The 24,590-nt window shown below is 36.2% G+C and overlaps 1 protein-coding gene across 1 annotated transcript; it reads right to left on the bottom strand.

Moving 5' to 3' along the window:
* Positions 1 to 2,192: 2,192 nt before the first annotated feature.
* On the bottom strand, positions 2,193 to 24,269 carry Rab11a (RAB11A, member RAS oncogene family). Its single transcript, XM_076850984.1, has 5 exons — positions 24,086 to 24,269; positions 16,719 to 16,914; positions 15,674 to 15,867; positions 14,445 to 14,525; positions 2,193 to 3,942 (listed from the first exon to the last, which is right to left on the bottom strand). The coding sequence occupies exons 1-5, from the start codon at positions 24,123 to 24,125 to the stop codon at positions 3,803 to 3,805; spliced, it is 651 nt and encodes a 216-aa protein (XP_076707099.1). The 5' UTR covers positions 24,126 to 24,269; the 3' UTR covers positions 2,193 to 3,802.
* Positions 24,270 to 24,590: the final 321 nt, after the last annotated feature.

Here is a 24,590-nt window from a genome sequence, read left to right as displayed (position 1 = left end):
GAGTTTTTTAAAAAAAAAATTAAACACAAAATGTTTTTAAAAGTTCTCTCGCAGACATGAATATATTTTAAAGTATACATTAATAGTCAGCAGAATTTCTATTAACAGCAAATACCATAAAACATGCTGCTTTTAATTTACAGTTGATAAAGCAGCCTATCAAGTATTCTTCCTTATACATTACATTGATGTACACTGTTAAAACTGACATTTTGTAAATGGTCTGAAAATTTTCATCTTATTTAATGGAGCTAACATGAAAATACAGAGCATTTTTAAATCAAGTTATTGTAATGAGACCAAAACATTTTATAAAATCTATACCTCTTTTTTCTTTTAAATTTGAATTTGAATTAGATTGTATAATAATTTGACTTTAGTACTTTAAGACAGAGTTCACTTGCAGGATTACTGATTTTGATCTGGATAAAGCCCAGAAATTTATCTAATCCAGCCTCTTTCCTTAATTAGAAGAATGTGAGCTCAGAGATGAAATAATATAAGAATTATAACTAGAATCTGTCCTTGTCATCCAGTCTAGTGCTGTATTATACTCATCATTTTCAATCTTAATTCACAGACTCACTAGGATACAATATCCTTTCAAATAATCTTTCTTCCAACTCAATATTCAGGAAAATACATATTCCTCAATTAAAATTATCTTTCAGCCCAATGGTTTCCTTGTTGAAGGTGTAACACCACCCTGTACAGGATCACTTTATTGCTATCATCAGACTCCTAGTTTGGGAGAACATACCATTCTTTTAAACGCCAGAATTACAACACCAATTTATTTAGCAAATTATACAGGTGAGTGGAAAAAGTGACCTGCCCAATTCTAGAAAAGGGTATGATACCAACACTGTCCCAATCAGAAGAAAAATCAGCTCTCTTCTCTTTAGCACTAGTGTAACAGGTCCCTGACTATTCTAACCCATTAAATGATGTGGTGGATGGGGGTCCCTTCACTGTCTTAGTTCATTTTTTCACACAGTGAATGGAAGTCCTATACAATCCTAAATGAAATTCACATTTTGTTTTGAATTTTTTTCAAGCTTATGATATGTGTGAGACATCAGATAAGCAATTTCCATTTTTCTCCTGTTAAAATAAACAGGTTGGAGTAAGTTCTTAATTACACACCTAGCCTTTAGGTGCTTTGTCTTAGTGTTGGTGGCAAATGTCTAAACAGTACAGATTTTTCTTTAGGGTAGATGAAAGAGTGTATCACAATAGCTCAAACCAAAGAAAGTGTTTGTATTTTGTAAATACAAGTCAGCAAAGACAAAAATTAAGATGTTCATTTTCCAAAACATCAAAGAAACGCACAATCTAAACTTTTACAAAGTCTAACTTTTCTGCAGAACTCTTCACTTTAGTTTATGGCAAAAGTCACTAGGTAGCACCTCTTCTTAGAATTACAATTTAGCATTTTCAACAAAATGACAACCTCCCCTTGCATAGAGACAACTACTATTAGAAATCACAGATAGCACTTGAGAACAATGATATACAAATTTAAATCAAGGTATAATATCTAACTGACTTCAGGAGACTATAACAGTTTAAAAATATTAAAATAATAGAAAAGCAAGGTCAAGCAGCAACATATTTCTAAACTGCCTTGTCATAATATTTTAAAATGTTATGTTTCTTACCTGACACAATTTGTCAAATAATGCTTAGACTATTAATAATCAGATTACACAATGAAGATACTTGTCGAAATGCAATCAAAGTCATGTTCTAATATATCTAATGTTTCTTGGATCTTCAAGAATCAACCATGTCTAAGCAACATATAAGTCTACACTCGGTTAAAATTCAAAGTTACTTTATTCATTTTCAATTCACTATCTAGTTCCTCAAGTTTTTCCTTTAAAAAAAAAAAAAAAAGTAAAAATTTACCATCACTTCTGAAGAAAACAAAGATAGAGCCTTTATCCTGTACTTGGTGACATTGTTACATATGAAGCACAGAGACTATTCCCTAATGTTTCTGAGAATACTTTTGCCAAGACAGGCATATTGATCTACAGGACTAAAATCAAACCTCAGCTCACCAACTGATACCCCCAATTCAATGTTTACTCGGTAATCCAAGGACTATGTTCTTACTTATTGAAAATCAAGTATTCCATGCTGAATCCAAAGCACTCAAATGAAAAATGTAATCTGACAACATAAGAAACAGTCCCCCTATAACTGTTTATTAGAATGAGAATATATTCCAAATCAATAACTAAAAAAAAAAAATCAAGTTACAGAGCATGCATAAAATACAAAGTAGCAATTTACAAACAGACAGTAGTATCTTTATAACCAATACACTAAAATAATAAAATGGCTACAGAAGAGAACCAAAAATGACTGACTACAGCAATGCCTTCCGTGTGCTCCACACATCATGAGCACCGCAAAAGACAGAAAATTAACTATGAAACATAGCAATCTATGCAAGCCCCCACATATATATTTTTTCAGATATCCCATCATCCTGAATAGTATCACTGCAGTTGACAATTTCAGAAAACTGCAGAGTAAGTGCTTAATATTATCCACAAGGAAGTAAAACTAAATATTAGTGTGCACATTTCTGAATGAGAAACTATTTAGTTGCTCCATTGATTTCAATAATGTAGTGGAAAAAAATTATTTTAGGTCTCTACAATGCCTAAATGCATTCTATTTGAACTCAAGGTACTATTTCATTTTACATACTAAAAGAATACATGCCTTTAAATGATACCACTTGAGCATAAATTACTTCCCTCTGTATTCTTTAGACACTAAAACCAAAGATTTAACTGGACTGTATTCCATTTTACACTGTAAAATTCAAAGATAAGCATTGTTAAAATAATTACCCATGCCTGTTGGTGGATATGGTGATAAAACTAGGTTGCATTTCGCTCACTGGAAAGTTTTAAAACAAAATTAACACTTCAAAATTTGACACGTCCAGCATTAAACCTGTTATTGCCTAAGCAATAAAATGCCACATAATCTACTGCTGGGAAATGAGATCAGTTAAATGGTTTGGGCTAATCACTGAAACAGAGGGACCTCAGTCTTTCTAGTTTCCAGCCTGCCAGGCAGCACTATTTAACTTACAGCTACATAACTGTACCCCTACCCAAACCATAACAGTCTTTTGTATTTATTAAGATAATTCTGGTCCAGAAAAAAGTGTCCCCCACTCTAATCAATTTTGATGCTTACAAAAAATTTTAAAATAAAGTTTACTAAACTACATAAACCTATTAAGGCATTTTAGAATTGACTTACAGAATAATGGAAAACTTTCAAACTCTCAAAATCTTGCTATGTTTACAGGGCAATTCTTCGATTTGTCAAAATACACACTGCATTGAGAGAAGAGTGTATTACTTATAACCTGCTCTGTGGCATAATAGCTTATTTCTAGGGTCTTCTTAGTTTGATTTGATTAAGACCAATAGGTCCAAGCATCAAGTGATCAAGTTCTACTGTGTCCTACAGTGACAGGCTTCCATGATGAAAAGTAAACAATAATTGAGGAATTCAAACATTCTGTTTATTAAACTAAGGCTAGTGAAGCCATAGCATGGAAAAACAAAAAAAACAAAAAAGCTGCAGTCATTCGGGGCAAAGTGGATGATTTTATAAAGCTAAAATCAAAAGATTTAGGACATGGAAAAATTCATAAGTATGAGGAAGTAATGAAACACAGAAGTGACCACAAGAATTACAAATATATTTAAATCTCAGACCTGGGAAATGGACTATACACAGCCTTCTAGGGGAGAAGAAAAACGCCTTAGATGTTCTGACAGCACTGCACCTTTGGCTTGTTTTCAGTGGTTGGTGGAACATGAATAGGAACCACATTGTTGCTTGGAGACATGTCATTTTCACGTCTGTCTGACATTTGCTTCTGAGAAACAATACGGTATATCTCTGAATGAAGAGAAAAACCAAGAATACTTATTATAAATAAACCATAAAGAGTTGGTACAAAAGATACAGATAAAATATAGAACAGAGAACATATAAATTCAAAGTTTTATTTTCAAACAGCCACTGATTAGAATCAACCCATTACTGTAAAAAGAGAAACAAAGGCTTTTCCATTTCAGAGGGGAAGGTTCACCAGTCAATCAAACATAACTTGGTTTAAAAAGCATTACACAATTTTTAGGCATAGGTTTGGATTAAATCATAAGAGCACTTTCAATCTACCTTTACCAAAAGAACATTGTATAAATAAATAAACAAATCTGTATTACCAGACATATCAGGTATCTTCCCAGGCTGTGTAGAGAAGAGCAAAACTTCATAAACATGCTAAAAAAAAAAAGACTCTTGGAAGAGAAGTAGGAATACTAGAGACCTCCTAAACTAAATTGTAATTAAATAATTATTCCAAAGAGGCAACTTAAGATTTTATATGCATTCTATTTTACTTTCATGACACTTACCAAGACTAATTGTTTAGTGCTTGCTTCCTTCACTAAACTTTAAATTTATAAGAACTAAAACTGTATCTGTGAGGCAGATTCACTGAGCAGGCATTCACTGCTGTATCTCTAGTACACAGCATATAGTAGATGGTTGAAAAACAAAAAACTGCATGAATAAATGTAATTAAACTTCTCCACAGTGGTATCTGTATTTAATACATTTTATTTGGTCTTACTTTGACTAAATTATAAACTTCTTAAGAACACAGAATATGTCTTATTTATCTTTGTTATCCCAATACTCCTTCCAAATAAATACCTTCAAAATGTAAAGAAATTTAAAAAATGGAACAAATTTGATATGATAAACCTCCTAATAAGATTTACTAGGAAGTATACAATGTATGCCTCTACAGAAACTCAAGTATTTTTGCCAAAAATGGGTAAAATGAATTTAGCCAAGAGGAAACAAATAAATTCAGATTAGATGAGAATAATGTTCTATATCTGTACTGCCCAATAGGGTAGACACTACCATTTAAGTTAAATAAAATTTATATTCCAATTTCTCACCCATGAGCCATAGTTCAAATGTTTAGTATTAACCTATGGCTAGGGTCAATTCTACTTGATACCCCAGATATAAAACAATTCCATCAATATAATATGTGATTTTTTTAGTAGATTTTGGATTTTCCCAGTACCTCTCCTTATCCTTCCTCTTTACTTCCTTCCTCCAATCTCCTTCCTCAGCTCTACTGGTCTCCCTTTTATTTTCAGGAGGTCCTTATTAAAATTGGAGAGCATCGTTCTGAGTCTGGCTTATTCCACTCAAAATGATGCTCTCCAGTTCCATCCATTTTGTTCCAAATGACATGATTTCATTCTTCATGGCTGAATAAAACACCATTGTGTACATATACCACATTTTCTTTATCCATTCATCTGTTGATGGACACTGAGGCTGGTTCTATAACTTGGCTATAGTGAACTGTGCTGCTCTACATGGGCATGCATGTATCACTTAGGATGCTTTCTTGTAGAAAAATATCAAGAAGTGATATAGTTGGGTCATATGGCATTTCCATTCCTAGTCCTTGAGGAATCTTCAGAGTGATTTCCACAGTGGTTATATTAACTTACAATCTCACCAATAATGTATAAGTATTCCTTTCCCTCACATCCTCGCCAGCAGAATGACATGAAATCTCAGTACAGTTTTTTGTTTGTTTATTTATTTTTTATGTGGTGCTGAGGATCGAACTCAGTGCCTCACACGTGCAAGGCAAGCACTCTACCACTGAGCCACAACCCCAGCCCCTCAGTATAGTTTTGAATTGCATTTCCCTGAGTGCTAAAGATGTTGAACTTTTTTTTTTCAATTTTTTTTGTAGTTGTAGATGAACAGAATACCTTTATTTTATTTGTTTATTTTTATGTGGTGCTAAGGATCAAACCCAGTGCCTCACCCATGCTAGGCAAATACTCTGCCACTGAGCCACAGCCCTAGCCCCTTTTTTCTTTTTTTTTAAACCTTATTTAATTAATTTATTTATTTAATATGATACTGAGGCTTAAACCCAGTGCCTCACACATGCTAGGCAAGCCTGAGCCACAACCCTGGCCCTGAATATTTTTTCATATATTTGTTGGTCATTTAAATTTCTTCTTTTGAGGCCAGGGAAATGTGGCACAAGCCTATAATCCCAGTGGCTCTGGAGGCTTGAGACAGGAGGATCAGGAATTCAAAGCCAGCCTCAGCAATGGCTGTTTAGTTGTTTTAAGGAGAGAAAATGCTCAAGTATCTAGTACCAAAGTGCCATAATATTTTCAAATTACTTTCCAAAAACTGAAAGTAGGCGAAATATATACATGCATTAAGAGAGAAACCAAATGTGGCAACAATTGATAAATCCAGATGATTATGGGTAGTCACTATATTATCTCTGTAATATTTGAAGATTTTTAAATTATAAAAGATATGAAGGGCTAGGATTGTGGCTCAGCAGTAGTACACTCGCCTAGCCCAGGCGGGACCTGGGTTCAATCCTCAACACCACATAAAAATAAAGGCATTGTGTTGTGTCCATCTACACCTAAAAAATAAATATTAAAAAAAAAAAGATATGAAGTAAAAGTATATCTGCAAAATGATTTGAGAACATATCAACAAACTGTAATGTATGAATATCATTTGGAACCTAATTCAAACAGTAATAAAAAAATTTTGAGTCAAAAAATTTTAATATTGTTTGAATAATAGATGATAATAAGGAATTACTGCCAATTTTTAATGTTTTGTTGTTGTTGTTATGAGTTTAAGACCTAATCTTTTAGACACACATCCTGAATTAGTTAAGCACAAAATGATGTAATATCTGGGATTTGTTTGAAAATAATGGAGGAGGGAACAGGTGGAAGAAAGACTATGGCAAGCTGATAGTTGTTGATGGCTATCTGGGAGTTAAGATACTTTTCCATTTTCAATAGTTTAGAAAATTTCCATAAGAAAAGTTAAAGAAAAAGGAAATTATTAATTGAATTACTACATTTTTTTCAAATTAAGAAAGAGGGCTGGGGATATAGCACAGGTGGCAGAGTGCTTGCCTTGCTGCACAAGGTCCTGTACCACAAAATCAATCCCCAGCATCACCAAAAAAAAAAAAAAAAAAAAAATTAAGATCGAATTCCTCAAAGATTAACAATAGCAAACTGTCATCAAATCAATGCATCAACTAATAAGAACACTGACAACTGCACAGAATGTACCTTTTCTTATGCTTTTTTTGGTGGGGTTGGTTAAAATTTAAATCTGAGGGTGACAGTAGTTTAAATTTGAAGAAGTATTTGAGGAAAAAAACTAGATTACAATAAAGACAAGCTGCTGATTAAAGATAAGAGGGAAAAAAACCATAAAGGATACTGAGTCTTCATTCTTATTCTTTTTCTTTACAGGAAGAGATGGGATGGGAGGGTGTCAAAGGTAAAGAAAAGGATTTACCCTTCAATCATTCAATCAAGGCTAGTGAATAAAGATATAATCATCAGCTTGTGGTTAAACCATACCATTTATTCTTTTTTTTATTTTTTATTTTTTAGTTGTAGTCAGACATAATACCTTCATTTATTCTTTATGTTTTCTCTTTAATGCCAAACTACACAAGTCTTTTTTTTCCCCCTAAAGGGCAATTAAATACATGACTCTTATATAAGTTTTAACTTATTTTCAAGCTGTTTTGAAAAAATTAGGAGAACAAAAACAAAAACAAAATGCAGGTTCTTACTTAAAAGGGCAAATATAAATAATACCAAAGACAGGCAAAGGGAGACTTCTCAGAGAACACAGAGAAGTAAATAATTGAAGAGATCTCATTACAAAGCAAGAAATTTGAGCAGTGTTGTGTAACTGTCTGCAAGTACTACATACTTTTAAAAAAGGATTAGTGCTGAATTTACTCCAGCAACTAAAAAGATATGTACTAATAAAAATACCAGAAAGTAATTAAAAACATTTGGAAATGTTGTTCAGAAAATAAAGAAAATTTTTTTCTTTCAAGAATAATCAGTTCTAAGAGGCTCTACAAGTAATTAAGTCTCTCCCAGCTAGGTGTGTCATTTAAAAAAAAAAAAAAAAAAAAGACTGATAAGAAAATAGGGAGGGCTGGGGTTATGGCTCAGCAGTAGAGCTTTCGCCTAACACGTGCAAAGCCCTGGGTTCAATCCTCAGCATCACATAAAAATAAATAAATAAAGTAAAGGTATTCTATCCAACTACAACTAAAAAATAAATAAATAAATATTTTAAAAAAGGAAATAGGAAGCAGGTACTTACTAGCTGGTATCTGATTAGAGAAGGTTATTTCAGTAAGAGAAAGAGGATGTGACTAGTAACTTGCTAAAACAAAAAGCAAGTACTATATTTCCCCCTTTCAAGGGCACGTTCTCATTTAGAACCAAATGAACATTTAAATTAATTCCTGTGCAGTCCCTTTTCAAAATGTATAAAAGTTAGTAAGAAAAGGAATCCTACTTTATCATTCTATCAGGATCTCCTGTAGAAGATCCAAATTAAAGTAAAATATTAATATAAAATAGCTTTAAATATAACAAGGTAAAGCTAAATAAAAAAGACACATACCTATTTCTGCTCTACTGAAAGTGTGGATTAAGTGTTAGTAATTCTAAGGAAGTAAATGCAACTATTCCAAATTAGGTGATGAGAGTTAAAATTCTTGAGACATGGGGCTGGGGTTGTGGCTCAGTGTTGAAGTGCTTGCCTACCATGTGTGAGGCACTGGGTTCGATTCTCAGCACCACATAATAAATAAGACAGTGTGTCCAACTACAACTAAAAAATAAATTTAAAAAAAATGACAATCTTCAAATATGTGAAAACAGAAACCTGAATTATTCTACTACAGTCTAGGTAGAGCTTTTAATTTGTTAGAGCTCTTCAAATTCATTGCTCACCACATAAGCTTCTTGAAGGTCAAAAAAAAAAAAAAAAACCCTATCTGACATACTTAATATGTTTTTTTAAAGGGCTACCCTACCCCATGCCAAGAACAAACAAACTACTACTTACTACTAAACAAACAAACTTACTACTCTAATATCTGAAAACTTAAGTCTCTTTTTTAAAAGGCCAATATGCTAAATGAATTAAAATTCTTTCAGTCACAGAACAAAGAATTTGTCTTTAGCTGGACACGGTGGTGCACATCTATAATCCCAGCAGCTCCAGAGGTTAATGCAGGAGATATGAGAGTTCAAAGCCAGCCTTAGCAACTTACAGAGGTCCTAAACAACTTGGAGAGACCGCTAAATAAAATACGAAAAGGAATGGGGCTGTGGCTCAGTGGTTAAGTGCCCCTGGGTTCAATCCCTGGTACAAAAAAAAAAAAAAAAGAAAAGAAATTATAACACCTGTAACAATTAAGATTAAACCAATTACCACAAGACTTTGCACTGAGAACAAGTCTGTGGCATTCCTGCTGAGAGTGTATAATATGAATTTAATGTCTTCATGAAGAAACATAGGACAAGCCCAAATTGAGAAACAGTACAAAGTAACAGGCTTGTATCCTTCAAAAACTCAATGTTTAAAAAAAAAAAGAAAGAAAGAAAGCTGGGTGCAGTAGCGCATCCTGTCATCCCCGTGTCCCTGTGGCTCAGGAGGATGAGGCAGGAAGATCAAGAGTTTAAAACCAGCCTCAGCAAAAGCGAAGTGCTAAGCAATTCAGTGAGACCCTCTCTCTAAATAACATACAAAATAGGGCTGCGGATGTAGCCAATGGTTGAGGGCCCCTGAGTTCAATCTCCAGTACCCGGCCCCAGAAAAAGAAATCTGAAGGAACTGGTTCAGAAAACTGAAGAGATAAACCACCTGAATGAAATGCATGACCTGATCTCAAACTTTCTTTCTTTCTTTTCTTTTTTTTTTTTTTTAGAGAGAGGGGGAGAGAGAGAGAGAGAGAATTTTAATATTTATTTTTGTTATCTTTGTTTTGTATGTGGTGCTGAGGATCGAACCCGGGCCGCACGCATGCCAGGCGAGCGCGCTACCACTTGAGCCACATCCCCAGCCCCTCAAACTTTCTTTTGCTAGTAAGAAAATTACTAAGAACAGCTGGCAAAATCAGAATTAGATCTATAGCTGTTGATGTAGCACTATTCCGTCTGTTTTGATCACTGTACTATAGTTATGAAAAAAAAGGTCCTTGTTTTTTAGAAAATACATATAGAAAAGTACTTAGGAATAAGAGGCAGTATGTCTGCCACTTACTCAGATGTGGCGCAGATTTTGAGACAGGGTCGCACTAATCTGCACTAAATAACTAAGGCTGGCCTTGAACTTGCAATCCTCCAGCCTCAGCCACTCAAATCAATGAGATTACAGGCAGCCCCACCACGTGTAAGCAGAGCTTTAAAGTAAAAGAGGCAGTGCAGTGAGACAAAAGGCAGGAAATGTACTGTGTGGATTTAGTTAGCCTGTGCTACACATGGCTCAGGAGGGGGCAATATCTGCTCTCAATTTCTTTGGCATATATCAGTTGGGGGCGGGGGTTGCTGCCCTTTAGCTTCCACTCTCAGCATAAGAAAGCTGTTCTTATGGGGGCGGAATTCAATCTGTTTCAAATTGATAAATAAATATGGGTGAAGGGTTATTTACAAATTCTTTGTACTACTACTAGAAACTTTTGTTGAGTTTGAAATTGTCAAAATGCAAAGTCAGAAGAAAAAATAAGAGTATGAAAAACATGGTTAGAAATCATTTCTTAGTGAGCTTGAGGAACAAAAACAAAGCTGCACTGAAATGCAGATTCTGAGCAATCTACTAGGCTAATTCATGTACCATCTATCTCTAAAACAATGCCACCAATAAAATTATCTTGTAGGCTGTGTAAGGTGGCATATACCTGTAATACCAGTGACTCAGGAGGCTGAGTTAGGATGGCAAATTTGAGGCAGCCTAGGCAACTTAGAAGACCCTGTCTCAAAAATCTCAAAATAAAAATAAAAAAGGCTAGGCATATAGCTGAGTGGTAGTGCTCCCTGGGTTTCATCCATACATTTCACAATGATTCCATAAGATGATTTTTTTTGTTGTTTTTTTTTGTTGTTGTTTTTTGGTGGTACAAGTGGTAGTGCTCCCTGGGTTTCATCACTCGTACCATCAAGAAAAAAATTATCTTATGGAATCATTGTGAAATGCATGGACGTCAAGAATATCACAAATGCCACAGTCTATTCTAAAACAAACACTACAATTAACTCTTTTTTTAAATTTTAATATTTATTTTTTAGTTTTTGGCAGACGCAACATCTTTGTTTGTATGTGGTGCTGAGGATCGAACCCGGGCCACACGCATGCTACCGCTTGAGCCATATCCCCAGACCTACAACTAACTGTTAATAACACAGATACACTTTCCAATACAAGATAATTCTGCATCTTAAAAATTAAAAAGCCAGCTGGGCGCAGTGGAGCATGCCTGTAATCCCAGAGGCTCAGGAGGCTGAGGCAGGAGGACTGCAAATTCAAAGCCAGCCTCAGCAAAAGTGAGGCACTAAGTAACTCAGTGAGATTCTGTCTCTAAATAAAATACAAAATAGGGCTGGGGAGATGGTTCAGTGGTTAAGCATCCCTGAGTTCAAACCCTAGTACAAAAAAAAAAAAAAAAAAAAAAAATTAAAAAGCTACTATTTTATCATTCCAACAATATCAAAATAAAACAAATTAGGGCTGGGGTTGTGGCTCAATGATAGAGCGCTTGCCTAGCACATGTAAGGCACTGGGTTTGATCCTCAGCACCACATAAAAATAAATAAATAAAGATACTGTGTCCATGTACAACTAAAAAAGTATTTTAAAAAAATTTTTTAAAAATAATAAATTCTTCCTTAATGTTAAAGGTATAATTAATTGTAATGAGATTACTATTCTCTTTCCTGTTTTGTCCACTCTCACAGGAATACAAAAGGAAGAAAAGTTTAGAACAAACATCCTAACACATGCAAAACAACACAGAGGTCTGCTGCCAGATGCAGTGATCTTTGATCCCAGGGATCAACACTCAGAATTATGCAGGAAGCTGAGGAAACAGTAAATGTAAAGTAGAAAAGTAATAGTAAAACTAAAAGTCTTTGCTTTCAAACAACATTTAGCAGTAACAAAAGTTTCATCTAGGAGCTGGGGTTGTAGCTCAGTGATACATCGCTTGCTTAGCACGTGTGGGTTTGATCCTCAGCACCACATACAAATAAATAAATGAAAAATAAAGTTATTGTGTCCATCTACAACTAAAAAAAAAATTTTTTAAACAGTTTAATCTAGAGGGCTGGAGTTGTGGCTCAGTGGCAGAGCGCTTGCCTAGCATCTGTGAGGCACTGGGTTCAATTCTCAGTACCACATATCATAAATAAAAAATAAAGGTCCATTGACAATTTAAAAAAAATTTAAAAAAAAAACAGTAATAATCTAGGGAAAATTTTAAGAAAATAGCTAGATGTTCATCTTTAAGGACAAAACAGCTTAATTTAAGTGTTCATCACTGCTAATTAAGTTTTATGTCTGAGTGGGTCAGAAGTTTGAGGTTAAAACGATACATACAACAATGAACTCCAGATGGAAAAAAGAACTGGCTTCATCTTCACTTAGTACCAGAACAAACTGCTAGAAATTGAGACTGGAATAAACGAGTTAGAATTACAGTAGAGGAGATTTAATAAGACATAAAAAATATCCTAACAATGAGGACTGCCTAAAAGGTTTTCTCAAGTGACGTTTTCAGAGGCATGAAGAGACTCAGACCTCTAAAGAGATTTAATTCACAAGTGTTAAAAACACTGTGAATCCAAGGACAAGAGGGCTCAGTGACTTGGATTACACAGGAGCAACTAAAAGGTAAAAACCTTCAAATTCCTGGGTCTCAATGTAGTACTCTATATGTTGACTCAATAAAATCCACACAAGGGGTTATAAAGAAAATAAGCAGAACTTGCAGACATACTGCATATTTAGTCAAATCTCACTTTGTTTGGTACAATCTGCAGTGAAACTTGACACACACAAGATTCTAAAGAAAAGTACTGTGTTCCCAAACTGTTTATCCAACTCTAGGACTAGTTGTTCAGTAACTGTATTCCTCAGATAACAAGACGATTCTAATAAAATAGGTATGTAAATCACTAATGTTTATTTTATGTTCAAGAAATTTCTTTTTGGCCATGCCTTACTTACTATTTAACTACTAATTTATCAAATATTCAGGGATAGCTAAGTACTTTACAGGCCCTAATTATACTCATTTTCACAGTATAGAGCAGACATCTTAGTGACAGAACACTGTTTTCTGTGGGTTACAGAGATAAAGAAAAAAAAATAAGTAGAAATATGAGAATCAAGTTAGACCATATCAAATCGTATCTCAAGGTTTTAAAAACATAAGCCCTCTCTCAAAAAGAAAGTATCACCTCCCCAAAACATATTTGAATTTTATAGATGAACAAATTAAGGACTTGTTAAGGGTTAAGAAACTTGCCTAAGATTACAGAGCTAATAAGAAGCTAAAGAGTCAGGAATACCATAAGGCTTTCTTGTCCATGCTCTTAATTCCTAGGATTTTTTACAGTAAAATAAGAGAATACTTTAAAAACTGGTGCTGCCTACAAAGTCTAAATTAACCTGTTACATCATAATGGGAAACTAATATTAAGAATTCTACATACAGACTTTTCAGAAAAATGCCACATAAGACTGCATTCCATATTAAAGACTATAACTCATGAGTTCTTAAAGGTAATACACAATCTAAAACTACTTAAAAGCAACCCATCAAAGTACTTATTAAAGGATTAAAACTATATTTGATGGTAATTTGGTCAAATAAAAAGTTAGGTAAATATGAGTCAGCACAAAAAAAAGTCTTTAGGGAGACTGACCTGGTCATCCACATTCCAAAACAGCATGAACTTTGTCCTTTCCCATTATTTGTTTAAACTTTTCTATATGGATCACTGGCTGACTTTATCTACAAGTAACATCTTGCTTCTATAATATATCATGGGAAAATTTTACCCTTGTTTTTTTACTTAGATTTTTAAAAATAATTCCCCCTAGTCTTTTCTTTTCCTTGCCTAATTTCAAAAGGGCATTTATATCTTTCCATAGCCAAGATCTGAATATATACCTTGTAAAAGTACATTTGAACCTAACCTGTGATTTTGACCATGAAGTATAAAATACATGACCTAAACATATGGAAGTGAACAACTATTTTCAAAGTATTTTTCCCACTATAAACCAGATGAATTAGGATGATTGAAGTGCTTGCAACAAGCAAGGGTTCTACCTAATTTTATACTCTATAAACCACTCTTTCTGGTAGCTCTCAAATGACGGTCCCAGATGGTATAATATATAGTTTCCTGATTAATTAATTTAAATTCCCTTCCTAAAACTTCCAATCCCACTGACATAACATGAAAATGTCTTACCTGTTAGAATTGTCTGAAAAGCAGCTTCTACATTTGTGGAGTCTAAAGCAGATGTCTCGATGAATGACAAACCATTCTTTTCTGCAGAGAGACACAAAAACTTCAGTCTTGTTAAGTTTCAGGGTTGTTTTGGTTTTTTGCAGTGCTAGGGATCAAACTTGTGGCCTCACATGCAAGGGCTAAGACAAGCACTCTACCACTGAGCAGTATCTTCAGTCTAAGATCTGATTCCAGTAAGAAGTCAACAATTTTTCTTCTCAACCCCCATCCCCATGGTGCTGGAGGATCTAACACAGGGTCTTGCACATACTAAGTAGTCACTCTTACAATGAGCTTACCCTGGCCTTCAAAAAAGGAAATAACTTCTTAGACCTCCCCAACTTCTGGACTGTTAAGGGCACCATTAAATTTACACTTTAGTAGATTAAAAAATAACAGTGAGAAATTTCATTCAGATTTTTTTTTTTTTTAAATAAGATAGGATCTTGCTATTTTGCCCAGGCTGTTCTGGAACTACTCCCAAGTGGCTGAGACTATAGAACCCCAGAACCCACTACCATACCTGGTTAATGGGTTCTTAATTAAAATAAATAACTTGCTGTATCTAAATACTACCACTAGCAATGAATGATACTACTAAAATATAATAAAACTCATCAAACAGCTATTTCATCCTTCACTATCCTCCCTGTCAACCACACAGCTATGCTATCACTAAGAATTCTGTAACTGTATTATTTGAAATAAAGCTGCTTCTTGCCTACTACACTAAAATATGTCAAAGTATTACAATATAATAACTAGTGCAAGGACATGACATTTACTAGCCAAGAATGCACAATGTTGCCTTCAGGTAATTGCCCCTACCGAAATGTCCACACCAGAATTCAGGCAAGAGACAAAAAAGTTATAGCTAAGCAGTGGAATCCCTAATGGTCCCTAAAACTCCCTAGGAATTTAGACCCAGAATCAGCACAATGAACTTTCAAAACAGTTAATTCTTGCTGACTGTTCTTTTTTTGGTACCAGGGATTGAACCTAGGGGTGTTTAACCATTGAGCTACATCTCCAGCCCTTGCCCAGCCTGACCATTATTATCTTTCTGAAACTATTAAGATTTATTACCATCACTGGAAGTGTATCAAAACTGCAAAACATTAACAGTAAGAAATACTGAATCACTGTAATATCATGGAATTCTGTAATATCATGGAATTCATATTACTAACCTGCAAAAGCTCTTGCTTCATCTGTAGGAACTGCCCTGAGATGACGTAAATCACTCTTATTGCCCACAAGCATGATAACAATGTTACTGTCAGCATGATCTCTCAGTTCTTTCAGCCATCGCTCTACATTTTCATATGTGAGATGTTTAGCAATGTCATAAACTAATAAGGCACCTACAGCTCCACGATAGTACCTGAAAACAGAAACATACATTTAACTATCAAAAAAACAAACACAGATAAAAGTGAACACCAGGAAGAACTCAAGATATGGATCATATATTTTTTTAAAACCATACTTATAATTTCTACAAATTCCTAATATTGGAATTCTTAAAAGAAAACAGTATAACAACAGTCCCTTTTATATGCAATATCACTTTAAACAGTTATCTGCAGTCAACCATAGACCAAAAATATTAGACAAAAATTCTAGAAATAAACAATTTATGAGCTACAAATCAGTGCCATTGTGAGTAGCATGATAAGCTCCCACTCCATCCAGGCCAGGACATGATTTACTCCTTTCCCCAGTGTATCCACATGGCATAAACTACCCACCTGTTAGTCACTTAGAACCCCTCACAGTTATCAGATTAGCTGTCATAGTATCACAGTGCTTGTGTTCAACTAACCCTTATTTAATAATGACTTCAGGGCTGGGGTTGTGGCTCAGTGGTAGAGCACTTGCCTAGCACATATGAGGCACTGGGTTTGATCCTCAGCACCACATAAAAATAAATAAATAAAATAAAGGTACTGTGTCCGTTTACAACTAAAAAAATATTTTAAAAAATGACTTCAAAAGCAAAAGTAGTGATGCTGGCAATTCAGATACCTCAAACAAAAAGCCATAAAGTGTTTCTTCTATTAAATGAGGAAAAAAAAGAGGATTTAATACTATGTGTGATTTTAGGGATCTACTGGGGGTCTTAGAATGTATCCAAGGTTAATGAAGGACTATTCTACCTTTTCCAATATCAAAAGTCAGCTAATTCACTAGATGCCAACCTATTTCAAAGAACTTGAAAAACATGAAACTTACGCTGATGTTATAGCTCGGTATCGCTCTTGCCCTGCTGTGTCCCAAATCTGTGCCTTTATTGTTTTTCCATCAACCTGGATGCTTCTTGTTGCAAACTCTACTCCAATAGTGCTTTTGCTTTCCAGATTAAACTCATTTCGAGTAAATCGAGATAGGAGATTACTCTTTCCAACACCAGAATCACCAATAAGGACAACTAAAAAAGAAGAAATTAACATCAGATTAATGAGGCAAAAACATTCAGAATATCTTCACAATTTCAAAAGAATGCAATTTGGCTTCAGAGTAAATAAAGCAAAAAAAAGATATGGTATTTGAATTTTAAAGAGGGATGGGAACAAGGTACTGAATGCTCTTGACCTACCAAGTGATAAAACCAGTCTATTCTCTTTAACCTATTTCTACCTGCACAAATACAGTATGCTGTCTTAAAAAGAGTACCCACCAACCCCTCTTTTTTTTTTTTTGAGGTGAAGGAACAATGCTGGGAATCAAACCCAGGGCCTCACAAATGCTAGGCAAGCACTCTACCAAAAACCTATGCATCCAGCCCTGAAAAACACAATTTTAATCGTAGGCACACTAGTCAATTACTACCAATGCTATATCAACATGATATTAAAATACACCAGAACCAGGTATACTGGTGCACACCTGTAATTCTAGCTGCTGAGGAGGTGAGGCAAGGAGGATGGCGAGTTCAAAGCCAGCTTTAGCAATGGTGAGGCGCTGAGCAACTCAGTGAGACCCTGTCTCTAAATAAAATACAAAATAGGGCTGGAGATGTGGCTCAGTGATCAAGTGCCATAAGTTCCATTCCCAGTACAAAAAAAAAGCATCAGAAATGAAAAAAAAAAAAAAGGCATCTGAATTTTAAAAAGGGATGGGAGCAGGGTGCTGAATAAAATGATGTTGGTAGATGAAGAAGAGAATGAATACATTCCACTTAGCTTCATCAAAGATCAAATATGATGGTAAGAATACTTCCACAAGATGAAACATTTAAAATATGAGACATCAGGTTTACAAACTTTGCTATTCAGATCACAGAAACTACAATGACCTTTACTCATAGAAACCACAATGACCTTAATAGCTGAATTTATCAGACTGACACAAAGCTAAAGAATAACACTCCTGCACCCCCCTCCACAAATAAAAGCCCCACCTCCCTAAGGATAAACAGAGGCCCTAAACCAGGTGTGGTGACACACACCTGTAAAGCCAGTGGCTCAGGAGGCTGAGGCTGGAGGACCACAAGTTCAAAGCCAGCCTTAACAAGTTAGTGAGGTACAGAGAAACTCGGTGAGATCCTGTCTCCATTAAAAATATAAAAAAAGGGCTGGGGATGTGGCTCAGTGTTAAGTGCCCCTGGTTCAATCCCCCGCTCCAAACAAACAAACAAACAAACAAACTAACAAAGGCCCTAGGAAGTTAACTAATAACTGACATACTGTGAGTCAAAACCAAAGCAAGAAGGACACATACTTTTACTAATGACTTCATGAATTTTTTTTAAAATGGTCTTTGATTAGATGAATTTACTTCCTGTGATTTCTGTAAGAGGCAGTTTTACTTACTAATGTTTTCCCCTAAGGAATAACATACTTTTAAGAATTTCAAAAACAATAGGAGCAAACACACCAATAATCCCTGGCTATTCTGCTACCCTGGATACTGAGGCAGGAGGACTGCAAGTTAGAAGCCAACAACTTAGTGAGACCCTTTCTCAAAACAAAAAAATAAAAGGAGAATAGGTGTAGCTACGTGGTGGAGCACTTGCCTAGTATGAACAACTCCGTGGGTTTAATCATCAGCAAAAAAAAAAAAAGAAAGAAAGAAAAAGCCTAAGGATGTTGCTTAGCGGTCAGGGCACCACTTGGTTGAATCCCCAATAAGGAGGAAAAAAGTTTTAAAGCATTTCCCATGTGAATTAAAGATCAAAATGAGTTCATCAGTTTACAGAATCTGAGGTAGATACCATTTTTTCCTTTGTAAAAATTGTTATTGGAAGCACTGCATTTATTCTTACTGTTGATCACTAATGTTTCTTACCATCCAAACTAGCTGATGAATTTAAACACCGGGACTATAAAGTCCCACATACAAGAATAAGGCCAAGGAATCAGACCAGGCCTTTCTCAGGAGACGGGGATTTGGTCATACAGGTGGAAAGGGAGGTAAAAACATGTATGATCTTACTACACTCTGGTCAGAGGAAAAAGAGTCCATTATGTATTCATTTCTTGTAACAGAATCTAATATAAGCTGGCCTCTGAACAATCTTGGACAGAGGACATTATCAAATGCATCTCTTTCTGGCTTCCCCTATCAGCCGATTCAGCAAGAAATCATCCAGGCAGCAGTGACTCCATGTAGCACAAAGAATAGTTATTTCTAACTATACAGTCAAGTACAGGATGTCAAAGGTGCTGTGGCAAACACAGATATATTATTACATGCTTTTATTTGGATATGAGGGAAGAAGATGGCAAGGTCATGAAAACAATGTACAAAAATAATGCCCTTTAAATTTTATAGAATGATCAGCTGATAGGTTAGTTCCCAAGACCTACCATTCTAGTTACAAAGTCAAGTCCCAGTTTCAATAATAGTCTACCTATTAATAGAATACAATCACTGAAGCTTAATACAAGAGGCTAGATATTCTGCTGAAGAAATTTTTAAATCAATTCTAGCCCTACCTGAGCAGTATAAAATATTAATTTGAGGTGTGAACAGCTAAAGGAAAAAAACAAAAGATTAGAACACTTCTACTTTATAGGCACTTCATATCAATCAGTAATTCATGAGCCAGTCATGTGAACAAGACATCCAGAATGACATCACCTTTAGAAAAATTAGAATTCAAGTTTTGGGTTCTTCCCTTTTGACCTCCACTTTTAACTAGATTAAGTTCATTATTTCACCAACCTCAAATCCTTATGCTGCCATAGAGACAGTGAGGGAAATTTTTTCCCCTCAATGTAACCAATTAATTTTAATATTATAAAGAAGTTACATTCATCTGAAAATAACTCAAAATTCACAAATGCTTTATATAATATATAATAATTATCTCAACTAGACTGGGCAAATTTGACAGAATTAAGACTAGCACTTGTTAAAGGATATCTTAAATGACAACAGAAGACATGGTTTTATAATAGTCTTGCCAAAAAGATGCTGAAGAAAGCTGCTTGTATTCAGCTACCAAATGAGAAATCAAAACAGGTAGGGTTATATTTAGGTTCACTAATAAGTAAATAGAAAGATGAAAGCAACATAAGAGAATTAACTGGCTATGATGAGTTAAAAAACAAAACTTCACAGACCTTCCTTAACTGACTCAAATTTAAATAATTATGATTAAAGCAGTTTTTTTTTCATTTAGATGACAATATTTAATTACTTCTTTATTTCTGGGGGTTTAACCCAGAGCCTTGTGCATAAGCTCTATCACTGGGCTGGCTACACCCCCAATTCCTTGGTTGCTTTTTAAAAATATGATAAACTAAATGATTATTCTATTATTCAAGAGAAGAATTTGCAATAACTTTTCTCTGTTGTCTATGACTAGTATCTTAGTACTTCCCTTTAAACATTTTACAATTATAAGCCATCTATATGGCACACATGTAGTAAATAACAAGGTAAATAACAGAATCTAAACATTAAATAACATTAAATAACAGAAACTAAACATTCTTGAAATTCCAAAATAATCTGACAGCATTTATCTTCAGTTGGTTAGCCCTATCCTCTGAAATTTAACATTATCCCTAATACCTAATACTAAATTTGTTTATATACAAAACTCAAAGATCAGGCTGCTAAATACTATAAAGCAGAATACACATATTAATTACCCATTATTTAATAAAAATTTCCCACCTCTTCAATCACTTAGTTTTATACTTTCTCCAGCAAACTAATTTACTGAACTAAAATTTAATCCAATACATCACATATAGCACATCAGCTCTAGATGTTATCAACTGAAAGAGTTAACTGATCATTTTCACACTGGTTTTCATAAACTTGAAGATATTTCTAATTTCTAAACTATATTAATAGTCCAATCTCATCAAAAGTCTTTAAAATACATTCAGTAAGGCAGAAGTCTAGCAAGTTTTTCCAGATTCAGCAGAAACCAAGTTGCTCAACCAAAAGTTGTGAAAGAAAAACTACCAAGATGTACAACAGCGATGTTCCTATGATCATTCGTACAGTCAGCTGATGGTTAATGAAAATGCCCTAAATAACCATCTACCTTCCCAGTGATATTCAGAATATGTGACTTCAAATGGATTGCTTCTTCCACAATATATGTAAACACAAACTATGACTGATGTTCACTTCACCTGTGTCTCATAAAGAAACTTATTCCTGGGCTGGGGCTGGGGCTCAGTGGTAGAACACTTGCCTAGTATGTGTGAGGCACTGGGTTGGATTCTCAGCTCCGCATATAAATAAATGAATAAAATAAAGGTTCATTAAATCTAAAAAAATTTTTTTTAAAAAATCTTATTCCGCCTAGCCCCAAACATACACATCCCAAAAGTCTCACTGTAGAGTTTGTTCAGATATATGTACATTAATTTATTCAAAACAAATACATAATTTAGAATAACTGTCCCACTCTCCCCACATTACATTACCCTTACACCATTCCACCACATACTTATAAAAATATCTCTTTATTTTCAACTGGTTAGTTATAAACTATAACTCCAGTTCTATCAACTATTAAGTATGCTACAGTAAGCCTTCTTCCAAGTAGATATAGCTACAGTTCATCTTAGCGAATAAATCTCTACAAAATAAAATCACTTTAAAATGATTCTTGCTTTGTTTTAAAATAATTATATAAATAAAAAAATTGGCTAAGTAATCAACAATGAGGTTTAAAAAAAAAAAAAGTGACTCATATCCTGTAGGAGTTTATAAAAAGTGGAAATTCTTCTCAGCAGAATTTTTAAACACCCTACCTTAAACAGCAAAATGTTCAACAAAATGAAAAAATAACACATAAAAACATAAAATGCTTTAGAAATTCCCTAGTTTTGTTTCTTCACTAATATGTAAATGCTCTTATAATATACAAAGATTTAAGAAAAACTAAAAAAAAAGTCACTTCTTTCATCTTATTACCATTTACTGAGTTCAGGAGCTAAAATTTTATTGTCTTGTTTATTCCTCAAAACACTTCTGAGAAACAGGTATTACGGTATTTCCTTTTTATAGATGAGGAACTGAGGCTCAAAAAAGAAAAAAAAACTAATTTTCCCAAGGTCACAAAGCAAATGTTAACTCTGTCAGGATTTTAAACCAGGTGTGATTCCAAAGCTCTATTTTCTCATTGTTAGAAGGATGGTTTAACACCAAAACTAAATTAAAATTCCATAAGCCAATCCAGGAAAATGATCATCCTTGGGAGGAGGGGCTTTCTATAACCGATGTAGTTCCCAAACAAGAGAAATACTTTGATAGTCTATCTTGTTCAAAATTACTTCAGAGGAAGCTACATGCCCACTGCTATTATACAGTATTTTTAAAAACAAACCTCCTTTTAGTGACTAAACCCCAAAGTCTTCAGGGACTCAAGTAATTTCATGTCACTTCAGATGCCTTCAGCAAACAGTGTGCAAATACTCCATGTCTCCTTTTTGTAGTTGTAAAATTAAATACTCTTATCTGAAAATTACCTTCCAATATGAAGAAAAGGGTGATAAGGAAGATACTCACCCTATATAATAGAATATACTTCTCAGAGGAGTAAGTATATATTATCAGCTAGTATAAAAGATTTGCAAAGTATTGGTAAAGCAAAGAAATGTTTCCTGCTTTGTTTAGTCAATCATTCTTAGCACCCAATGGCAAAGTCAGGAAAAGTCATCATGCTGAACATTCTTTTTAAACTCCACCCTCCACAGTAAAGCTTTAATAGCAATGGCTTCTTCCCCCCTGGTAATGATCTTTGTTCAGCACACTACTGATTGTTGCCCTTCTAATTCAGCAGCAGAAAAAGACTATCAAAGTGAGAGCCCATTCACTGAACAAAAAAAGCATTCACTGTAGTCTTTTCTCAGTGAAAGCTGTATCCTTTATCTTTGTTGATTGAAAAAAAAATTATTTGGATTCTTTTCAGACTCAACTCATAGGCACTGCTTTCTACCCACTCCCCATCCTCCAATATCTGTTCCCGGGCACTACATGTTTCCTACCTTATAATAAATATAAATTTAACCAAAAAGAGTACACAAATACCACCCACCCCACCTCCCACCGTTTGGGAAAGGTATACGGCCAACTAGGGCTCTTCCCTTCCTGTTGGATCCTCCCAGTGTTGCAGCAGGAAACAACCAGTCCATAGTGATAAGCAAGCTAGTATTTGGGCAGGGCACAACCTTTCCTGTTCAGGAACTGGGCCTTCAGGTCTGGCAAGGATACAGCCACCACCCATCCGCAACCCTTTCTCGCGAACGAAGTGAAGATTTATCCCGGGCTAGCTGCAGCTGGGTAAAGACAGCAGGAGGAAAAAAGGCTAGGTGGGAAGTCCTATCAGCCTACCGGGTCACTGCGACAAGTGCGCGCGTGGGTGATGGACAACCCCTCCTGCCCTCCTATCCACCACCCGGGTCGTACCGGAGAAGACGTAGGAGCTTTAAATACAATTTGAGGAGGGCAGGCAGAGAGAGAGGGATGCCTATCAGCTGGGAACCTGGGAGCAGTACCAGAAGGTTACTGACCGCGAGAACAGCGAGGCGGGTAGGGGTGGGGGTGGGGGACCTCGGCCCGCTCAGATTTTATGAGGACCTGGCCCCGGGACAGGAGAATCTAGCTAAGAGGGGCGGCCACCCGAGGGAGGGGCGATGAGGAGACGCAGAGGAAAGGCTCACTCTCAGGGAAAGGGGGGGCAGATTAAAAAAAGACCTGTAGTGGGAGTCCGCGGCCAAGGATAAGCCCAGAGGAGAGAAGGGCCGGTCGGAGGGGATGTGAGTCGGGGAAAGAGCAGCCAGAAAGGGAGGGGGCGCTAGGCTCGAAACTAGAGATGGTGGGAGGGGCGGCGGAGCCCCAGAATCCAGGGAAGGAATTACACGATTTAGGAGAAAGCAGTCCGCCGTGAGAAGGACACGGTGAGGGGCTCTCAGGCTACGGAGGCCTACGGGGCCCGCTAGGAGACAAATGTGTGATCGGACCCACTGTCTGAGGGGAGGAGAGGCGATAACCAGGGGACCGCAGGACGAAGGGCTGACTGAGGCAGGCCCATTTCAGTGCAGGGGCCGCCCGCACGCGGGTCCCCCGGGAGTGTCCTGGGCCCCCGCACGGGACTTGGTCGACAGTGCGAGAGCCGACGGCCTCACCTTTGAAGAGGTAGTCGTACTCGTCGTCGCGGGTGCCCATTGCGCGGCCGAGGAGCGAAGGGGCGGGAGCAGCAGTGGTATCGGTGGGACCAGGGGGCGTCGCTGCAGGGGTAACCCGAGCGCCGAGCTTCAGCTGCCGGACCCGGTGAAGAGTCCCTCCCTGCCGCTGCGCCACTTCCGGCAAGCCCCAGCCCCTAAGGGGAAGTACTTCCGGGGAGGTGGAGTCGTGCCCCGCCCCTGAGCCGCGAAGGGTGGAGTGTGGGAGTTCCTCTTCGCGTAGCGTCGGTCTTTAAAAATTCTCACCTCTAAAGGAGGCTCATGTAGGAAACTTGAGTCTTAAGTTCACTGTTGACCACAGTCCTGGTGGCCCCTCGCTCATTTCTTGTGCCACCATGCTGGGAAGCGGCGTACTGAGAGCGCGTGAGCCTCCTTTCGGTGGTGGGTTTGTGGATGGGGGCGGGGTTCTCTAAGGATTAGGCAGCTGAAGGCGGCTACACACGCGTGG

Source organism: Callospermophilus lateralis, chromosome 3 (assembly GCF_048772815.1).
Source record: "Callospermophilus lateralis isolate mCalLat2 chromosome 3, mCalLat2.hap1, whole genome shotgun sequence".
Taxonomy (NCBI): Eukaryota; Metazoa; Chordata; class Mammalia; order Rodentia; family Sciuridae; genus Callospermophilus; species Callospermophilus lateralis.
This window is presented reverse-complemented; position numbering and strand designations above follow the sequence as displayed.